This window comes from Crinia signifera, chromosome 8 (genome assembly GCF_055691185.1).
Source record: "Crinia signifera chromosome 8, ASM5569118v1, whole genome shotgun sequence".
NCBI lineage: Eukaryota > Metazoa > Chordata > Amphibia > Anura > Myobatrachidae > Crinia > Crinia signifera.
Window position 1 is genome coordinate 43,866,089 of NC_139224.1, and position 16,164 is coordinate 43,882,252.

A 16,164-nucleotide genomic window follows, 5' to 3' on the forward strand; every position below is an offset into this window, starting at 1 on the left:
CTCCATGCGGTTTCATGTATCAAGCAGTGGAGAACTTGCCCGTATCAACCAATCCGCTTTGATGTAGCATTTGTTAAGCAGATTCTATAAAAGGATAGGAATAAGCTGATTGGTTGCTATGTGGTCTACTCTTTTCATCCCCCATGGAACATGATACCTTTTATTGAGGCTTCACCAATGAAAGCCAAGCAACCTGTGACCTGTTTTGTAATGTCATGTCCTACAATGCTGACGTGCAGTGGCGGAACTTGTGGGTGACACATTTTCGATTAAGAAAAGATGCCGAACATTAGCAGATCGGCACGGGACCTGGCAGCTCGCTAATTCCAGGCTTCCTGCGCTGCATGGCATATTATGGCTGGATGTACGAGGACACATCTGTGTATTAGTGTGCTTTGTACAATTAAACAAAGGAAAGTGAAGACTGTAATCCCTTGAACAATTTGTCTTCCGAGTAATGAATAGAGGGTGATGAGAACTGAATACAGATATCATTTTTTTCGGTACTTGTTTCCTAGCGTGGCGGAAGAGGAACGCGTCCTCCCGACCTTTTCATATCCCCACTATCCACGTCGGTGTGGAGTTGATTTTATATAGTGTAGTGAGCCACCGAGCCCCGCGGATTACTTTACATGTATTCCGCGGGGCTCGCTGCGCTCGACACACTATATAAAGACAACTCCACGCCGACGTGGATGGTGGGGGTATGAAAAGGTCGGGAGGATGCTCTCCGCTGCCCATCGCGGGGCTCGCCATGCTTTGGGGTGGCGTGGATAGTGGGGGGGGGGGGGGGGGGGGGCAGTGAAACCTCATTGTATGTCATACAAGTGTATAGCTAATGGCTTGGCATCGCACCCTATAAAATCTCATACAATTTTTCGGGAGGTGCAATGCAATCCCCTAGGGCAGGGGTGGCCAACTGGTCAGAGGTAAAGAGCCGAAAAATATCGGCAGTCAAGCCAAAGAGCCAACATCATGCGTGCCAAAAAGGGGCGTGGACAGGGGAGTGGCCAGGAGCGTGGTCATATGACAAGGGGAAGTGGCTACATACCAAAACTTTATGCCCCCAGTGCCAGATATGCCCCCCACAGTGCTAGGTATGCCCCCAGTGCCACACACGTATACGCCCCACAGTGCCAGATATGCACCCACAGTACCAAATATCATATGCCCGCACAGTGCCAAATAACATATGCTGGAGGGCCCAGCTTCCTAACTAAAGGGCCCACCTATTCCCTGAGGGGCCAGGAGGGCCCAACAAACAAATGAGCCACGGGCCAAGAAAGCCAGACTAATGCACCCACAGGCCGGAAGGGCCTGAATGTGCCCACGGGCCTAGTGCCCGACACTCGGTGGTCTAGGGTGGATGGGGGGAAGGTGGCCAAAGGCCCCTACCTGGTGTTGGGAGAGGCCGCGGAGGGGAGCTTCGTCGGCTCTATTGCATCCCACTCCCGCTGGCCTCTCCGACCGCCATCTTCTTCCTTCTGGCCAGCGGCGCCGCCGCTTGTTTTCTTCTTGCAGAAGGCGCCGGATATCTTCTGTTTTGATCCGGCGTCTTCTGGCCTCTTCAGCGGCCGTTGGACTTCTTCTCCCCCCCTGGAGTCTTCTCTCGTCTTCAGGAGCCCTGGTTGTCTTCCGGAAGGCGGGAGGTTCAAACCACAGCGAGCGGCGTTTTGAATTGGCAGCCGAATTGGCGCCAAATTCAAAACCCCGCTCCATCCACCGCCGCTTCGCCGCTCCCCGCTTCATTAGCGGCGCAGGGATCAGACAGCTGTCCGGTGCTGGGAGCAGGGGAGCTGTCCCAGCACCGGGGCACGTCCCTACAGAGCCGCACATTACAAGCGGGCGAGCCGCATGTGGCTCGCGAGCCGCGGGTTGGCCACCGCTGCCCTAGGGCCAACAGAGCAGTGAATAAATTACATTAAAAAATTGCATCGCATGGCTCTATAATGGCCCATGAGATGCAATGCGATTTTGCTATGGTAGCGTACGTAAGAAAACTGGGCGCCCTGCTAGGAAGCAAGTACCTTTTTTTTTCTATTAAAAGTTATCAGCAAATTACTTTTAAAAAAGCTTCTGAGCGGTGATAGTAATCTGTTCCCTATGTATTACAGTGACCCATGGTTGTATAGTGTCCACGATAAAGCTGTTTTTGCCAGATGGACTGGAGACCAGACGACGATCAGAGTAAGTGTCCATCAATTCCCTCTGTATAGGTGAATAATTTCTAATAAAATGGTTTAACCCCCTCCCACACTGACGTATACTGGTGCTTCATTCACAAATTACTCTGCAGCGGTTATTGGCTTGCTTGTGGTTTCCTCCTGTCCTGTAGGAAGTGTCATTGAGCAATGTTCAAGGCACTTCCTAGGCTAAAGAGCCGTTTATTCTCATGATTATTGCATGTGCCTTCATTAACCGCTATTAGTGTACCTGATGCCTCGGGAACCAGGATATTTCAGATGAGTCAATGTGATGACATTTTACATGGATCTAGTACATTTCTGCAGCCCTGTTCGATCGTGTTATGCTAATACAAACCCCTAGATGTTTGAGCAACTCTCAGTGCTATTATGAGCATAGGCGTGCGCAGCACATTTTATTAGGGGGTGCACTGTCAAAGCACAACCTATTGGGCATGTCTAACACCGCCAATCAGGCGTGCACTACTCACTACAATATAAATCACCATTATATCCTGCCTATTTCAGTTTTAATCTTCTAATTACTTTAACAGTACATGCAAATAAAGTCAAAATCATATCTGGATAACACCGATATGTAGTGATATGACAATGGTGTAATACAATTAATAATGCAAAACACACTTAATTGATTGATGGGTGCTTATTTTAATGGAATACAGGTCTAAAAAGCAAAAGTCTTTAGTAAAAGGTATTGCTAGTATTACTAGCAGCAATAAGTGTGTGGGTAGGGGCACAGCATTAGGGGGTGCCTGTGCACCCTTAACACTCAATGTGCGCACACCTATGATTATGAGACACTTCTATCTCCCAGAGGGTTTATCCCAGTCGTCTGATTTATCTGTAGCAAAGCAGAGCAGCATGAATAATCTTATTATAGGACGGTGGTACCTGTGTACCAGTTGTCAGGACCTCAGCGGTTATATAAAAGGTGATAATCTGAATGATACTTCAGTCTCCTGGGTCTGCATTTTAATAGGAACGATTGCTAAGAGTATGTATGTGTAACTATACTCCTGCAGGCTTATTAAAGCATAGTAAACCCTTTCTTACTAGATTTAAGTGCCCCATCCTCGTTACATGCTCATTCTCACCCTTGTACAACAACTCCCTTTCCTTTCCCCCAGCCCAAATTTCAATCATCTGTTGAAAGCTCACCTTTTGTATGCAAATTCATCCAATTCTCCAACCACATTCTCTGGTCTATCCGACCCAATTACCTCACATACACAATACCGGCTTCATTTATTTTCTTTATATAGTCTCAAAACTGACTGAACCAAACTTGGAAAAATATGCAATTTTGTGTTTTAACCGGTAAAGTCCATGTCTGAGGAAGCACTGGCCTATATCATAGCGGCCTCACCTGAGGAGGCACTGGCTTATATCATAGCGGCCTCACCTGAGGAAGCACTGGCTTATATCATAGCGGCCTTACCTGAGGAGGCACTGGCTTATATCATAGCAGCCTTACCTAAGGAGGCACTGGCTTATATTATAGCGGCCTTACCTGAGGAGGCACTGGCTTACATCATAGCGGCCTTACCTGAGGAGGCACTGGCTTATATCATAGCGGCCTTACCTGAGGAGGCACCGGCTTATATCATAGCGGCCTTACCTGAGGAGGCACTGGCTTATATCATAGCGGCCTTACCTGAGGAGGCACTGGCTTATATCATAGCAGCCTTACCTAAGGAGGCACTGGCTTATATTATAGCGGCCTTACCTGAGGAGGCACTGGCTTACATCATAGCGGCCTTACCTGAGGAGGCACTGGCTTATATCATAGCGGCCTTACCTGAGGAGGCACTGGCTTATATCATAGCGGCCTTACCTGAGGAGGCACTGGCTTACATCATAGCGGCCTTACCTGAGGAGGCACTGGCTTATATCATAGCGGCCTTACCTGAGGAGGCACTGGCTTATATCATAGCGGCCTTACCTGAGGAGGCACTGGCTTATATCATAGCGGCCTTACCTGAGGAGGCACTGGCTTATATCATAGCGGCCTTACCTAAGGAGGCACTGGCTTATATTATAGCGGCCTTACCTGAGGAGGCACTGGCTTACATCATAGCGGCCTTACCTGAGGAGGCACTGGCTTATATCATAGCGGCCTTACCTGAGGAGGCACTGGCTTATATCATAGCGGCCTTACCTGAGGAGGCACTGGCTTATATCATAGCGGCCTCACCTGAGGAGGCACTGGCTTATATCATAGCGGCCTCACCTGAGGAGGCACTGGCTTATATCATAGCGGCCTTACCTGAGGAGGCACCGGCTTATATCATAGCGGCCTTACCTGAGGAGGCACTGGCTTATATCATAGCGGCCTTACCTGAGGAGGCACTGGCTTATATCATAGCGGCCTTACCTGAGGAGGCACTGGCTTATATCGTAGCGGCCTTACCTGAGGAGGCACTGGCTTATATCATAGCGGCCTTACCTGAGGAGGCACTGGCTTATATCATAGCGGCCTTACCTGAGGAGGCACTGGCTTATATCATAGCGGCCTTACCTGAGGAGGCACTGGCTTATATCATAGCGTCCTTACCTGAGGAGGCACCAAAAATTGGTTTATTACAGTCTTTAGTAATGCTAAAGCTTTGCAGTATGCTTGTACACGATTGATAAATGTTAGTAAAGAAGGATAAATAGTATACGTTTTATTAATATAAATAAAGACTAGAGAATGCAAGGTTGTACAGTATATTAAAATCTGACATTTCATTGTGAAATTAAGCCCAATAATCAGCAGTTCAAATTAATTTGCATTCAAATAGTTATGCCAAATAACTCTGCTTGACAAACTGCAGCGATGTCTTAAGGCCCTGGTCCACCTTGTCTGAGGCACAAGTCGGACCATATTTTCTCTCAAACTTCCCTGGCAGCTCCCTGGGAGTCCTTCATATGCGATAAATCGTATGTAAAAGGACTCCCGGGGGGGCTGCTGTGGGAGTTCAAGGAAGATCAAATGCTATATATCGTAGGGGCTATCGCAGATGCTAAATGTGTAACGAGCCTGAGCGGCTTGTAGCTATATTCGGTAATTCTTCCTTACTATAGTGTAATTAAAGACTTTGGGGGTATTCAATCCCGGACGCTATTTGCTACAGGGGAAAAAGTGGGCGCCTATTCAATACAGTCTTGCCCGACAGCATTGAGGAGGCAGATCGACAGAACGGGCCAGACTTTAAAAGCAGTCAGGCCCATTTTGTTGATTTCGGCCGTGAATTGTCGTGATCACAGCCGAATATCGACAATCCACGGCCATTTACGCGAACACGCCCCTTTTTCGCCGATTGGCAGCAGCTGGGATATTGAATCCAGTGACCCTGGCTGCTTTCAAACAAATTGAAAGCAGCCAGGGTCACTGCTGTCGGGACAGATCAGATCGACAGTCATGACCCTTTATCTGGATCTTGTTTTGCAGAGACTATATACTACAGTACTGGTATGTACACACCTATTTACACTATAGGACACCATTTTTAAAAAAAGTTTAATTTATTTTTAAGGAGTTAACTGAGCAAGGTGTCGTTAAAGTGTGTGAGAGTCTCTCGAGGTGACCTTCTGTCTATCTCTGTACTTGATCATAGTAAACAAATGGTGATAAGCATGTCACCTTCACTACCAGCTACCGTGTAGATATAGGATGTGTGACAGGGGCGAGAAATGCTTGCATTGCAGTTCCAAGGTTCATTCACATGCGCTGGGAAATATTAACTAAAGGCCAGAGAATATAGAAAATGAGAGTTGCATAAATCCAGAGAATAAGAAAAACTAAAAGGATCCACCTAATTGCCATTAATGTTTAATTACGGACGGAGGTCCGATAACAGACACTAGTATGGCACCACCTGGTGGACAACATGCTCCTCTTCAGGTTGATGCGCAGGAGTGGATGGCTTTATTGCATAAGGGGGTCACTCAGCCATTTTTAATTATATTTAATTACAGTTGTTTTCTTTTAACTAGAATCTTTTATGTGTTGCAAACCAGCTTCCTTTGGTCTTGTTGTCAGATGACACTAGTCAGAACGTCTTGTGTGAACCAGTGCATATAAATAATGGTGTACATTATTAGTAAATACACGTGTTGGTGCATGTGACAGGTTTATCTGTGTTGCTGTAGTGTCGGTACCATTCCACATGATGGCGCTACAGCAGACCTTTTGCTGGTTCAGTACAGCTAACGGTTCACCCCACCTTTGATTACATGTCACAGCATCTCCTTCTACTTGAAAAATCATTGTAAGCAGAACATTACTATATTATGTTATGAAATATACATGGATCGTTTTTAAATGAAGGTAGTTAGTTTCATGTGAACCTCCTCTGTTTAATTGACATGAAACAGAAAATTACAGGCAGCCATAGAGTAAGCCTATAAAGGCAATGCATTAAAGTAGAGTTGTATAAAACCTAGAGGCCAATAGGAGCTAATCAGCTTGTAGCTATCATTTATCGAATAAATTCTTTGAAAATAAACCTAGGTTCTGATTGGTTGTTAATAGCAGATCCTCTGTGTTCTTTTTTCATCATCCCAGTACCAGCATTGGGCACTTGGGTTTGTAATTGAGTTCAGGAAGCAAACGGCACTGAGCTTTTCCCATTTTTCATCAGCCCATTTCCAGCAGTGAGGCTTCCAGCCAATGTGCTGTATGCAATACACCATTGGCTGCAGGGAGTTCCAGAGGTGACTACAAAATTCCTCACCCAGTCCAGCACAAATAGCTGGGGCTATTTCCACTGAAACAGGTGGACAGCGAGAGTGGGGTACTCCTGCTGTAACCAAGGCTAGACAAACTCAGCTGATCCCCAGGGAAATCCACATCACAGGATCCTCCATTCATTGTAGAACCAGCCCAGGCCGCATGCCTGGCTCGAGCCTCTATCGAGTGCCACAGAGGGAACCCAGCTTAAGGAGAATAGATCCATACAATCCATTATGCTAGAATAATATTCAATTGTCACTAAAACGCAGAGGCAGATTCAGTGAAGTGTGGAAGCAACCTGGGACCAATTTAAGGCTTCAGTACATTAAGGAGAGGGCAGAGTCTACAGCCTGTATAGGTGCAGACAGAATCTGCTGGTATTCGGTTAATATGTCGACATTATATGATCGACATGACTATAGTTGATACACAATTTTACACATATGAAGAAACGTTATACCCAAAACACTTAGACCAGTGTCTAAGCCAGGGATGTGGCACCTTCGGGCCTCCAGCTGTTGTTCAACTGCACATCCCAGCATGCACTGCTATCATTTTGCTATTTGACCATACTAAAACAGTTGTAGGGCATGCTGGGATGTGTAGTTCAAAAACAGCTCTGGAGGCCCGAAGGTGCCACATCCCTGCTCTAAGCGACCATTTTACCCTGACGACCCTATGGTATTCACAGAATGACTGTCTATGTAAACACTGTAGATCTGTTAGACCACACCCAGATCTGCTTACCATGGCATTATACAGAAACAACTCCTCACACCACCCGGCACCAATTTATTTCCAAACAAAATAATGATTATTTATTTATTTAAACCAAGCCGATTTTCTACTAGTCCCGGGAATATAAACTGAGGACAGTAACACATACTCTGCTCACTGCTACAGTATAGGGAGGAAGGAATAGGTCAGGAGTAATAATAGCCGTCCTATCACAGGCCAGTCCTCATTACTAACCGCTTGCATCTGAGGGGTAGATGTATGAAGCACTGATAAGGGAGGAGAAGTGATAAAGTGCCTGGTACTTCATCACCGGCCAATCAGCTCCTGACTGTTACATTACAGGCTGGGTTTAAATAGGAGCTGATTGGCCGGTGATAAATTACCAGACACTGTATCACTTCTCCTCCCTTATCACTGCTTCATAGATCTACCCCTGACTGAGAATACAGGTTCTTAGGGTTCCCTGCTTTGATCCTCATCTAGTTCCCCATTTATGTATCTGGACTTGTTGTGTAATGTAGGAATCTTTTTGAATGTGGTTCCTAACCTTTGAATTCAGTGGAATGGTACATGCAGCTCCCTCATATGAGGTATGTACTGTGCCGAGGGGCGTCAGTCCTTTCTTTACTGAAACACAGGGTAACAAGCTCAGACAGGTGGACATATAGCCCTTGTAGTATATCAGGTTGTACATCACTGCCTTCCTCTGCGGGTGGATGATACTGATATAGCAAGCCTGAAGCTACCCTTAATGTGATCAATTAGTAAAAAACATGTTGGTTAACTAGGAGACTACAAGCGTATCACTTACTCCGCCTTTGTTCTGCTCCAGCTAGCGGAACGCTATAGCCTTAATTTGTCAGCCAACAGCTACACATTGGCAGAGGTATCAGTGACTGTTATTTCAGGTGTATCCGTTATTAGCTTGATAAGTAATATATTGTTCAGCAATTCAGCTTTCGTTTCATCTCCGTATGGAAATGTTCTCAATCATTTTAAGTTAACGGAACAAAATATTTTCTTTTCATTAAAAAGCAAAAACGTACCCAACAATCTGATAGAGTAGCTGTCTTATTGGATTTTATGGACAAACAACCGTTTCTTCATCTGTCTGTCTCAACTGTGCGCATTAGAGACCCCAAATAAAGACGACTCTTAGCTTAATTCTGACAAGGCTGTGTATTGTGCGGAAGTGCGTAATACCCTGATGTCTGTCAGACACCCTTCATGCTTGTGCAGCCGCATCTGAAACCCCTATATAACATTTTATTTTAATGAAGTCTATTAGACATGGCCAAACCCCAAAACCATGGTCCCCATTCATAATAACGGGGACTGCAGTGTTAGTAACCCCTCAGCAGGAATTTTCTGTATACCATATATTATGGGTGAATTATAGGGGGCTTAGGGTCAGTCTGTGGTAGGGTGGGTTAGGGTCAGGCTGCCGGTAGGGGGAGAGGGCATACTTACGCAGCCCCTGTCAGCATTCTTTTTAGTGGCTTGTCGGTGGTGTGTTATGGAGGGAGAAGCATCTATGTTTTATACAGTTGTGGACAGGTGTAGGAGTATTTGTAGGTTGTGAATGTAAATAATCTGCTTTGGGCTGAATCATCGTTGGCATGGCTGGTGATGCGTCCAGAGTTTGTACAGTAATATTTGCTTTTCTTGGCAGTTATTCTTTTTCTCTTTTTTTTATAGTTTATTATTTTAAAATCCATTTGGTATTGCTACTTTGGGCTTGTACTAATTTACTATTGTTTTTCAACTGGGGTGTGGTGTAGGGTTCCGACAGTCATTAGCCCGACGTCGAGATCCCGACTGCCCGGACTCAGACAGCATGGCGAGCGCAACAAAGCCCCTTGCGGGTTCGCTACGCTCGCCACCTATTCTATTCTCCCTCTATGGGGGGTAGTGGACCCCCACGAGGGAAAATAGCGGGTGGCCATCGGGCACCTGTCTGTCGGCGCTTTGACTGTCGGGATCGCGTCCGGCACCCTTTCAACTGATCAGGGGTAAATTTAGTTAAGCTTCTGAAAATTACAAAAGGCAATATTGCCCATAGCGACCAATCGCATCCTAGAAAATTAGACCGACTTTAATTGGTTGCTATAGACAACATCACCATTAGTAAATTTAACCCTTTGGGTTGGATTATTGTTAGTATAACCAGCAAAAAGATCAGTCGTTTAATACACTATTAATACACTCTTTTAAAACATTATTTAACAAGTAATAAGGCTTTTCCATCCTTTTAATTCTTTAGGCAACCTTGACCTGACTTCTGCGGTTTGCGCCAGAAGTCCTAGTTTTGGCTTAGAGCTTGCATATAGCCTAGTTCCTTTAAGATACAGTTCTTCTCTACAGATTGCTGTGAGGGTCTCCGTGTATCTATGCCACAGAAGTGCGGTTACCTCAGATGTATCCACAACACAAACCTGTTCTTCTTTTGCTATAATTAGTATGTTTAATAGTCATTCTGTGTTTTGAAGCCTCCCATAATGACCGAATACCCGAAATCGCTGTAAAGCAGCCGCCAGCAGAGTCCAGCATGAAAAGACTTGTTGAAAGGTTGTGTGTGCTTTAAAATAAGATCCACACCTTTAACCATTTTGGGTCTGGACTGTATTGTTGACACTGAGAGGTGCCCAGTTGGGTGCCGACGAGGTGACGCGGTTTAACATTAACCATGTACAAGCCGTACTGTGCACGTTAGAGCCCCTGGCAGAGGTGACCTGTTAGGAGCCGGGCTCTGGAACGGAGCAGAGAAGGAAAGTCCAGGGCAGAGTTAATTTCTTTCCCATGCTGCCGCTCCCTTTCAGATTTAACGTGAGTCCTGACAAATCCAGTTAAATATTTACAGACTTGGCAACAAGGATTTTTGAACTATTGCTCTTGATTTTTCTGTGTTTACATTCTGACTCGGAGTCCCTTTCTTTCTAGTGTCATCCAAGCTGCGCTACCCAGTCCCATCGACAAGGTAAGGTCTCCACACTTTGGCTAATAGATCTTGACTATATATCCTAAGGGACTTTCGGCGTTACCCTCCCCCTGTCTGCTCAGATGATATCACTTGACATGAATTCCTTCCTCTGTGTTCTGCCTTCGATATCTTGTGTACTCTGCGACAGTCCCGTAGATGGCAAAGGGCAGCGAATAATGTATTTCAGGTTTTACGGTTTCTGCTCAGCTGTAGCGGAACGCAGTGAGCTCGCAGGTAGGATGGGGATTGTAGGCAGGATTTCTCAGGAGTATGGGATTACGGCGAAGAATGTTCTGCTACTTCATCGTCCTGTTACTGCTGGTACATTGCTCAGGGGATGAGCGCTACCTGACGCGGTTTGGGTTGCAGCGCTCATGTGATCCCCCTCATAAATGGTGCACGTGTTTCCACTCAGCATTGATCCCATGTTGCGTTGACTTATGCTGGCAGCAGCTGGTAATTACACCTCGGGTCAGGCACCAGGGCTGCCCTCTGTGTTGTGATCACATTCCCTGTTCTTTCCAATGCTGTGCCCTATACAAAACACAGCTTGTGTCTCAGCTTAGCGGGACCATGTCAGCAGGGTTGGTTTGTGGGGGAAAAAATATAGATAGAGATATAGTTATGTAGGAGAGACGCTCTCTTCATATGGATATATCGGGATGCCAGGTCAGACAGTATATAGTACTTCACATCATCTCTGAAAAATCCAATAATATAAATGCAGATATTTCATAGCAAACATCGGGCAGCAGCTGAAGACAAGAGAATCCTCATTCCTTCGGTCACAACCCTGACGTATAGATTTTCAAAGTGTATATGTTAGAGTATGGATCATTGTATAGACAGCAACTGGGTCAACTCCATTAGTTCAGCATGCATGAAGGTCAACCTGACTGAAGGTCAACATGGGGTTATGTCAACAAGGTCATTAGGTCGACATGGGGAAAGTTGACAGTCAAAAGGTCGACATGGGGTCTTCACTTATTTTGACCCGCGTCGACACCGTAAAAAAGTGCATTGTGTCCCCTTGCATGGCTCACTGTACTCGCCATGCTTCGGGCTCCCTGCACTATTTTTTATTCTCCCACCACGCCCTAGTGGATGGTAGGGCATGAAATACCGCCTGTCAGCACATGTCAGCTCAAAAAAAGTGACTATCGACCTAACGCTGGTGTCGACCCAATGACCCTGTTGACCTAACCCCATGCCGACCCTCAGTGATGTCTACCTTCATGCATGTTGACCTAGTGGTGTCGACCCAATGCTTGTCGACCTAGTAACCGTATCCCATATAAAATGGTACAAGAAAAATTAGACCATCTGACTGGGTACTATTGCTTGCAACACCTTTTGTCTTGTTCACCAGTTTTTATACAGTATGCCGTCAAAAGGTTGACACGTGGAAAAGGTCAAAAGGTCGACATGAATTGACTTGTTCATATTTAAAATTTGCCATGCCAGTGGGCATACAGGCAGAATAGAATAGTGTTCATGCCAACAGTCAAAAAACTATGTTGACTTTTTTTTTCTGACTACCTTTTGACCCCTTCTACCTGATGCATGTCGACCTTTCGACTGTCAACCAATAGTGGTAGATCTTTTGATTGTCTACCTAGTGACCCAAACCCTTTTTTATACAGACCTTATATGAAACAAAACAATTACACCTGAAACATACCTATGTAAGGTTCGGTATATATGGTGGACCAGTTGAAAATGTTGACATTGAGCATGTTACTGGTTGTCATTGTTAGAATGTCTCGAATGCTAACCCCCATGGAAATGTCATCCTGTCTGATGAGTGGTTTTCCTCTAGAGCAGGGTTCTCAAACTGTTTTGATCTGGAACCCTGTCAGACAATAAAGGTGCCCATACACGCACCGATTTTCCCGTGCGATGTGTGCTATGAGATGCGCGCTCCCGCGGCATCTCATCGCACAGTACAAGAAGTATGTGCTGCACATACTTTTTGTACTGTCTTTTGATCGCATGCACAACGCATGCAATGCAAAGCTATTTCAGCACAAAAAGTACCGGGTAATCGGTACGTGTATGGGCACCTTTAGAATTTTGTCAGACACTTTGGATCACTGACTGAGAGATTATAGTCCTCAACCTGGCAGTCGGCAACATGGAGTCATGACCTCGCGCTGAGATGGTCGTTACCCACTTTGGGGTCAGGACCCACAGTTTGAGAACCACTGCTCTATAGTGTAGATTTTCCCTCTTGCATTGTTCTGGAAAGGGACTACCTGCAGTCGTCTTAACTTGGTTTCAGTACCATTTACCCTTTGAAAGTTTGCAGAACTTGAGGATATATGATTGGGTATTTCTTGTTTGTCCATTTATTTTTGTTATGTTTTTCTATTATTCGAAATCTCACATGTTTGACGTTTTTATTCATTTTCTATATTTGGATTTCTTCTGCATTTTCTCTGTGCACTGCTCAGATAAATCCGCCCCTATCGGGCTTCCTGTTCTAGTCCATATGAGCCTTTATAAGCTGAAACTGCCCTGACCTGATTTGTGTGTCACAGCGCTACAGTGTGTGTTACAGGTTGTGTTTCTGTCTGCTCTCACTACAGGTTGCTGCTCACACTCCCAGTATGTACTCTCAGGAACTGTTCCAACTTTCTCAGTATCTACAGGTAAAATCCACTTTAATAACGTGATAATTAGAAAAATTTTCTCTCATTGAACATATTTTATATTTATTTGCGGATTCATAATTTGTTCTTGTACATGCAGTGTGCCGCACGAGAGACATCTACTGTTCTAACAATGTGTGTTCTTCCCGCAGGAGGCCTTACATCGGGAACAGATGTTGGAACAGAAGTTGGCCACCCTACAGAGGCTACTGGCCAATACACAGGAAGCATCAGATACTAGTTGGCAGGTATCAAAGCGTCCACTTCCTTTCTCTGCACTGACTGTTCTAGAGGCCAATAGCAATTACCCCATACTGGCTTCATACCCTGTTGTTGGTTACGGATGTACCATAACCTGAGAATACATGATCAGTAAAGATGTGTGCCGTAAAGCTAGCCTAGCCGTAACATGATTCTTCCATTCCTCTGCTGATCCTCCTAAAAGTACAGTATTACCTGCCTTCTGAGTTGAATCCATGCTACATCTTTAGGGAGGATCTGTAGCGTGCGATCTTTGTTCCAGAAAATGAGAATATAATGCTCTTATCACACTTAAACACCTACGAGCGAGTCCGTACATAAGAAATAGAAGATCAATTTGTACACGGAGTTGCTTTGGCACATGGGGGTAGATATCGTCACTCTTAGACGGCCTACACACATGCCGATATTAAGGCATTTTCTAAGCGATTTTGCTTAGTTTTGCAAAGTCGCTTAGCAAATGCCCTCACATCGGTGTATGTGTGGGGGCTGTATCGGCATCCGTGCGCGTCCCCGCGCGTCTTTATCGGTGGCCGAGATTGATGGACAGTGTCCATCAATCTCGGCATCGGCAGGGTTCTCCCACCGGAGAACACTGGCGCTGTCCGCTCGCTTAGCACACAGAGCTGACAGCTCGCTCTGTGTGTGGGCTGTCAGCTCTGTGTGCTAGGCGATAGCGGCGCAGAACAGCCCGACCTAGCATAGCTAGGTAGCCCTGCACACATCGGCATGTGTGTAGGGCCCATTACTACTGTTACTGTGCCTGCTCGTGTGCTCAGATCAGTAACATGTAATGATGTACGTGCAATACGCTATTGCTACATAGTAGATATTCGGAAGTGAACCTTGTATAATGTGTGTACTCATGGTAGATATGATGTGCTATGCGAGTCCCGATATGATCAGATCGCATCGGGAATCGCATAGCACGGCATGCATTCAGAGGCACAATTTTGACTATATAGTGCAGATCTGCACTATATAGTCTTGGCTGCCCTCTATTTGACTGCCGATGTTCACTCACACGGGAGCACGCATCGGGCTCGCAAGCCCTAAAAAAGCACACAATCAGCACACTATATCTGCAACATCCGAAGCCATATCGCACCGTGTGTACACACTATAAGATTAGCTTTCTCTTATTTTTTTCTTATTCTTTGTTGCCCAATGTTATCCGTTGTATATTGCTGTATATTTATATCACACAAGTGTTTTGGGACTAGCCTTGCTTCCATTGCAAATTGCTTTCACCTTCAGTCTAACCCAGTGTATCCCAAGCGTGGTTCTCGAGGTACTCTAAAGCTGGCCTCATATATCAGGATGACCAGCATCAGATCCGAGTCATCCAGCGATTTCCCCAACAGCTTCCCAGACACATGATAGATCTTATGGGTGTATTTTCACATAAGATCAATCCTAAGATCTGCAACTCCCAGCATACTGGTCATTAGCAGCATCTTCAGCTCTTATGTGCAGCAAATAAGACCTATCTTAAGATCTGCAACTCCCAGCATAGTGTATAGTGTAGATCAGGTGTTCTTAAACTCGGTCCTCAGTACCCCACACAATGCACGTTTTCCAGGTCACCCGGCAGGTGCACAGGTGCATTCATTACTCATTGACACATTTGAAAAGATCCACAGGTGGAGCTAATTATTTCACATGTGATTCTGGGAGGAGACCTGGAAAACATTCACTGTGTGGGGTCCTGAGGACTGAGAGACTGGGAAAACGGTCCCACACTACACAACTCCAAAATGAGCTGTACACATAATGATTATTAATAACTATTTTCTTTTTACAGGCGCTATTTATTCTTATTTTTACTTTGATTTCTAGTGCTCATTTAACTTATTGATAATTTGTACATTATTATGATTATTTATTTATCGTTCGCAGTGCCTTACATGTACACACTAGAACAGGCCTGTCCAACCTGTGGCCCTCCAGCTGTTGGGGAAACTACAAGTCCTAGCATGCTTTGCCACAGTTTTGCTATTAGGGAATGCTAAAACTGTGGCAATGGATGCTGGGATGTGTAGTTTCCCAACAAATGGAGTGCCACAGGTTTGACATGCCTGCACTAGAACAATACAGGGTACACAGAACCCAGGAAACATTGAGCTGCTACACATAACATTTATAGCACGGTTGACTGTATATCTTTTACTGAGAATGCACCAAACTTAGATTGCAGGAATTGCACAATATTTTCCAGTTTAATTTGCATTTTTAACCCCCCCCCCCCTTTATTCCATTTAGCCTTTAGTCTTAATATGCATCCTTGTCCGAAGCACAATCTAGGATCAGGGCTGGTGCAACGCAAGCTACAGTGGGTCAGTATGCAAGTCCTGGTCAGGGCAGAGTAGTGCAGAACAATCTACTAATGCATCCCAGAAAGCAAGGGGCGAAAGCACACAGGTACAAGTAGATCTCCCGGATTCACTTAGTGGGTCATCAAACCAGGTGTAAGCAGATGTGGATTTAAAACCAGCATGGCTGACCTGCAGTTTTGAAACGTCACATCTCAGCGTGTAATAGCCAATCTGTGGCAAGGCATGATATACAGTAGTATAGCTTGTAGCTTTCAGGCCTGGCCTGATATACAATAGA

The 16,164-nt window shown here is 45.3% G+C and overlaps 1 protein-coding gene across 4 annotated transcripts in view; it reads left to right on the forward strand.

Moving 5' to 3' along the window:
- SLMAP (sarcolemma associated protein) overlaps positions 1-16,164 on the forward strand; it is a 114,283-nt gene that overhangs the window by 39,117 nt on the left and 59,002 nt on the right. For all 4 annotated transcript variants that reach the window (XM_083156247.1, XM_083156249.1, XM_083156248.1 and 1 more), the window contains exons 3-6: positions 2,115-2,187; positions 10,600-10,636; positions 13,228-13,290; positions 13,443-13,538. In XM_083156247.1, coding sequence (XP_083012373.1) covers positions 2,115-2,187; positions 10,600-10,636; positions 13,228-13,290; positions 13,443-13,538 — 269 coding nt within the window. The remainder of the gene's footprint in view (positions 1-2,114; positions 2,188-10,599; positions 10,637-13,227; positions 13,291-13,442; positions 13,539-16,164) is intronic.